The sequence below is a fragment of the Staurois parvus genome, unplaced genomic scaffold (genome assembly GCF_062004578.1).
Source record: "Staurois parvus isolate SC_StPar_1 unplaced genomic scaffold, SC_StPar_1.0 ptg000086l, whole genome shotgun sequence".
Classification (NCBI taxonomy): domain Eukaryota; kingdom Metazoa; phylum Chordata; class Amphibia; order Anura; family Ranidae; genus Staurois; species Staurois parvus.
This window is the reverse complement of record NW_028317882.1, coordinates 4,941,195-4,947,194: the sequence shown is the minus strand read 5'-3', so window position 1 is coordinate 4,947,194 and position 6,000 is coordinate 4,941,195. Positions and strand designations below refer to the sequence as shown.

At 44.0% G+C, this 6,000-nt stretch overlaps 1 protein-coding gene across 3 annotated transcripts in view; it reads left to right on the top strand.

Annotated features, from left to right (window-relative positions):
* The first annotated feature begins 1,906 nt into the window (after positions 1-1,906).
* Positions 1,907-6,000, top strand: part of CENPC (centromere protein C) — a 149,156-nt gene continuing 145,062 nt past the window's right edge. For all 3 annotated transcript variants that reach the window (XM_089669985.1, XM_089669986.1, XM_089669984.1), the window contains exon 1: positions 1,907-2,039. In XM_089669985.1, coding sequence (XP_089526111.1) covers positions 2,019-2,039 — 21 coding nt within the window. In that variant the 5' untranslated portion in view covers positions 1,907-2,018. The remainder of the gene's footprint in view (positions 2,040-6,000) is intronic.

The window sequence follows — 6,000 nt, the reverse complement described above, 5'->3', positions numbered from 1 at the left end:
GTGGAAAGAAGTTACAATTTTTTTTTTTTCCTAGCGGTGAGGTTAGCCTTTAACCACTTGCCCTTCAGAGTATTTACCCCCCTTCTTGACCAGGCCACTTTTTGCATAAAGGTGCTGCGTTAGTTTAACTGACAATTGCACGGTCATGCAACACTGCGTCCAAATGAAATTTACATCCTTTTTCCCCATGAATTTGATCGCCTGTGCGGTTTATATCTTTTGCGCTGTAAAAAAAAAAGACAATTTTGAAAAAAAATATTTTTTGCTATTAAACATGTCCAGTAAAAATTTTAAAAATCAAATTTCATCATAAATTTAGGCCAAAATGTATTCTGCTATATGTCTTCGCTAAAAACAAAAATCCCAATACGTGTAAATAATTTGGTTTACGTGAAAGTTATAGCGTTTACAAATGGCAGTATTTTTTTAGCAAAGACATGTCTCAGAATACATTTTGGCCTAAAGTTATGAAGAAATTAGATTTTTAAAAAATTTTTTACTGGACATGTTTGATAGCAAAAAAGTTAAAAATATTGTTTTTTTTCCTCAAAATTGTCGGTTATTTTTTTTTTATAGCGCAAAAAATAAAACCACAGGCGATCAATTACCACTGAAAGAAAGCTCAAGTCGTGGGGGAAAAAAAAGGACCTAAATTACATTTGAGTGCAGCATTGCATGACTGCGCAATTGTCAGTAAATCCTCAGTAGGACAAGTGGTTTTTGCACTGCAACACATTTCAGTGTGCTGCATTGGAAAAATCAGTAAGTAGGGTATGTTTTTTGATGCCATAGGAAAGGTATGGGCCCTATACTTTTTAAGTCTATATAAAAACACCTGAAAATTTGCTAGATCAGTGGTGGGCAACTTTATTGATATGGTGGACCTCGACATCATCATAGAGCCACACGTAAAATTCAGAGACAACAGACACACAATAGGATATGGTCAGAGACTGTGGACATGATAAAAGAGATGGCAAGACGTAATGCAAGAGATGGTCAGAGACCAGGGACGTGATGCAAGAGATGGTCAGAGATTGCAGACGTGGTGAAAGAGATGGTCGGAGATTGCAGACGGGATACAAGAGATGGTCGGAGTTTGCAGACGGGGTACAAGCGATGGTCGGAGTTTGCAGACGGGGTACAAGCGGTGGTCGGAGATTGCAGACGGGGTACAAGCGGTGGTCGGAGATTGCAGACGGGGTACAAGAGGTGGTCGGAGATTGCAGACGGGATACAAGAGATGGTCGGAGATTGCAGACGGGGTACAAGAGATGGTCGGAGATTGCAGACGCGGTACAAGAGATGGTCGGAGATTGCAGACGCGGTACAAGAGATGGTCAGAGACTGCACCAATGTTGCAGATTGCTAGAGACTATAAACATACTATAGGGGTTGTGGTGACGTATTACATGAGACGGCTAGAAATCACTGCTATAGCAGGTCAAAACGAAGACACAGATCAGTGTCTGCAGGGGCCCCAGAAAAGGACCACAGGTTGGGCACCAGGGCTTACTTTCAATCTCCCTTTACAGTAGAAATAAAAAAAAAAAAAGCCAGAAACCAACTCCCATAAGTCCCTCAGGACCGTAATTTGTGGAAATATGGTGTAGTATACAAATAAATCCAAAACATAGCGCCCTCCAACTAAAGCAAACTGCAAGTGTTCCAAACATGAAAGCATGGAACTATAGAACAGTTCGCATTTCATTTACTGCTGAAATTTCACAAGGTGGGCACTAAGGGCGCCATGCTTATGGCCTCTGCCAAGGGCTCGGGGACGGAGAAACACACCACACTTCTCTCCTTGTCCCCCTTAACTCTGAGCAGCACGTGAGCTGAGCTGTTGACAAGCGCCCAGCACAGCCCGCCCAACGTGACTACGGCAGTACAGGGAGGCGGGATGGAGCATGCGCAGTGCGGCGTAAACGCAGGAAACTACAGGCGCTCATCAGTAGCTGCACAGTAGTCGCACGTCGTGGGACAGTCTGGGTTCGTACTTCCCCGCCAATACGACAATGGGGGACAGCCGGAATCTGGTAAGTTTTAAGCCGAGGTGGGAGAGGCATTGCATTGGAGTAGTAGGAGGACTTTAATTGTGCGTAGTTTACATAATTGGCGCAATGAATCCCTACGTAGGTATAGCGCTCACACATGCAGTGGAGCATCAAGGTGTAGGGACAAGGGGTTTAGGGTCTTACTGGGTTATTAGGTGCTGTAACCCATAGCAACCAATCACCTGCTCAGTTCTCCCACTTTACACTACAAAAGGGTAGGTAATCTTACATCTGTGCGTCTAAGTCTCCCTTTCCTCTGAAGCCTGATCTGCATTTGGATCGCACTTCAGAGGCGACTGGCAATGCCTCCTCGCTGCCTGTTTTAACCCCACTTTTTGCTGCCAAACACACAACACAGTCTTGGGGTGTTTGCGGCTCTTTCCTATTTACTTGAATGTGTAACGTTCAGCGAGTTGCTGCCCACTGATCACTACATGTTAGCTAAACTTGGACCGCAGCATGTAAACCCCTCCATCCGATGACTATTGCAGTATAAGGGAGGCGGTTGGCGGGCAGCAATAACACAGCTCAACCGCGCATTTTTGCTGCTCGCCAACTGCGTGTCTAAGTGAAGCCTAACCGTGGGGCGCTGCATCTACTTTTATTTATAACCGGTACTTCTATAGCACCATAATAATATTGATATATGAACGCTGGGTGATGAGAGTAAAAAGCGGCCAGCATCAAGAGTCCTCCAATGTGAAACCAAATATATATATATAAATGCAGCACTGAAAAGTGTTAAAACATATTAAAGGTAGTTGAACACTATTGTAGGTATGGCATCAAGAAATTAGTCCATAAGGTGCAACATGACAAGGTGATAAATTCAATGTGAAGATAGTAGCTTCCGTGACTGTCGTGGCTGTGAAGAATAAATGTACAATGCACTAACCAGATAGCACAAATGATTGTGCGTTGGAGTATATAAGACCTACTCCACGGTGCTCAGGGAATGGGAACTCTGCATACGGATGAAGTCGTCAGGTTGGGATTAGCCACCAGGTGTCATCCATCCAGGACAGGTTACCACTCTCCATTAGTATGAGATCACATCTAACAGACCAGGTTAGCAGTATCCAGCAATACGGGTTTCAGCCACCAGGGGGATCATGCATTTAAGTAAGAGAAAAAGCTCCAATAGTGTAGTATTTTTAACATCAAAAAATCAATAAAAGGTAAACACTGCTTACACTCCCTTTGAAAAAGTGTTATGACACGAAACGCGTTAGAAAGTTTCCCCAACTATTACTCACCACATGACATACTTTTTTCCTGCAACTGGAACTGCAGGCACTGATGTGAACTGTGACATTGACAACCATATAACCTACTTTCTGTGCATTTTGGATGCAGAAAAAAGACAATTGAAATGCATGTTGTGTGAACTGGCCCTAAGTGAAAGTGAAACTACAGCAGAAAGTTTCAGGTCTTCTACTTTGCTGTACAGGGTTGCATGATGTGGCAGAGCTGTGTAAATTTTGAGACTGGTTTAATAAGAGGTAGCAAAGCTCTTATGTATTTATTTTGTGCTTTGGCTGTTGCCTGGCATCTGGCTTCAAATTTAAAGGGGGGCTGTAGTCTTTAAATAAATTTAAAAAAAAAGTCAGCAGCTAAAATATTGTAGCTGCTGGCTTTTAATAAACAAAAAAAAAACGTGCCAGTCCAGGGATCCAGCACTGTTGTCACTTGGGCCAGTTCTTCTCCAGTCTTCAGGTCCCCAGTGGCAGCATGTTAACTGTGGGAAGCCAGCTGGGACAACTTGCAGATTCAAAGCCAGTTCCCCATTCTAGGGATATGTCTTGCGGCTTGGGGGGGGAGAACTTCCAGTCTGCTTGATTAGGTAAGTCAAGTGAAAATGGGAGCAGATAAAATATATATATATATATATATATATATACAGTGGGGATCGAAAGTCTGGGCACCCCAGCTAAAAATTTGTATTAATGTGCATAAAGAAGCCAAGGAAAGATGGAAAAATCTCCAAAAGGCATCAAATTACAGATTAGACATTCTTATAATATGTCAACAAAAGTTAGATTTTATTTCCATCATTTACACTTTCAAAATAACAGAAAACGAAAAAATGGCGTCTGCAAAAGTTTGGGCACCCTGCAGAATTTATAGCATGCACTGCCCCCTTTGCAAAGCTGAGACCTGCCAGTGTCATGGATTGTTCTCAATCATCGTCTGGGAAGACCAGGTGATGTCAATCTCAAAGGTTTTAAATGCCCAGACTCATCTGACCTTGCCCCAACAATCAGCACCATGGGTTCTTCTAAGCCGGGTGTCGGCAACCCGTGGCTCCAGAGCCGCATGCGGCTCTCTTTCGCCTTTGCTGCGGCTCCGGAGCACACTGCCCACCAGGTGACAGGCAATAGGGTTGCCGTAGCTCAGTGGTCGGCAAGCCGCGGCTATTTACACTCTTTAATGCGGCTCTTCTGTGTGCCGGGCGCCCGCTCCCCTCCCTCCTCTCGGGCGGCCGCCCCAAAAGTCAGGACTCTGCAGCTAGCCCAGCAATGGGCAAACTACGGCCCGGCGGACCTTTTAATCCGGCCCGCGGAGCGTGGCAAACATTGGCTGTCAGGATGTAGGCGGGGCAGCGTGACGAACTCCTCTCCTCTCACAGTCCGCCCTGAAGACCGGAACGGCGCGGGAACACAGCGAGAGGAACGTGCGGAGCAAAGGTAAGTGAATTGACACAATATGGGGAATGAATTACTATAGGGGGAATGAATTACTATAGGGGGGATGAATTACTATAGGGGGGATGAATTACTATATGGGGGATGAATTACTAGGGGGGATGAATTACTATGGGGGATGAATTACTATGGGGGATGAATTACTATATGGGGGATGAATTACTATATGGGGGATGGATTACAATATGGGGGATGGATTACTATATGGGGGATGGATTACTATATGGGGGATGGATTACTATATGGGGGATGAATTACTATATGGGGGATGAATTACTATGGGGGATGAATTACTATATGGGGGATGTATTTTCAGTTTTAAAAATGGCTCTCAAAATAAATTTCAATCGTGGTTTTGGCGAGATTTGGCTCAGTTGAAAAAAAAAGGTTGCCCACCACTGACCTAAGGCTATGATTGTGATTATGACAATACACTGTGGCCCTGATTAACCCTTTGCTTACTGGGCCCTTGAACCCCCTTCATGACCAGAGCGCTTTTTGCAATATATGCAGTGTCGGATTTGTTTTAAATGTTGCAATGGTTTTGCGGCTCCCAGTCTTTTTTTCCCTCTCGGAAACGGGTCCAAGTGGCTCTTTATGTCTTAAAGGTTGCAGACCCCTGTTCTAAGCAGTTGTCTAGAAAACTGAAACTGAAAATAGTTGACGCCCACAAAGCTGGAGAAGGCTATAAGAAGATAGCAAAGCGTTTTCAGATGTCAATATTCTCTGTTCGGAATGTAATTAAGAAATGGCAGTCATCAGGAACAGTGGAAGTTAAAGCAACATCTGGAAGACCAAGAAAAATATCAGACAGAACAGCTCGCAGGATTATGAGAAAAACAATTCAAAACCCACGTTTGACTGCACGATCCCTCCAGAAAGATCTGGCAGACACTGGAGTTGTGGTACACTATTCCACTATAAAGAGATACTTGTACAAATATGGTCTTCATGGAAGAGTCATCAGAAGAAAACCTCTTCTATGTCCTCACCACAAAAATCATCGTTCGAACTTTGCAAATGAACATATAGACAAGCCTGATGCATTTTGGAAACAAGTTCTGTGGACCGATGAGGCTAAAATTGAACTTTTTGGCCGGAATGAGCAAAGGTACGTTTGGAGAAGAAGGGGCACAGAATTTAATGAAAAGAACCTCTGTCCAACTGTTAAGCATGGGGTTGGATCAATCATGCTTTGGGGTTGTGTTGCAGCCAGTGGCACAGGGAACATCTCACGA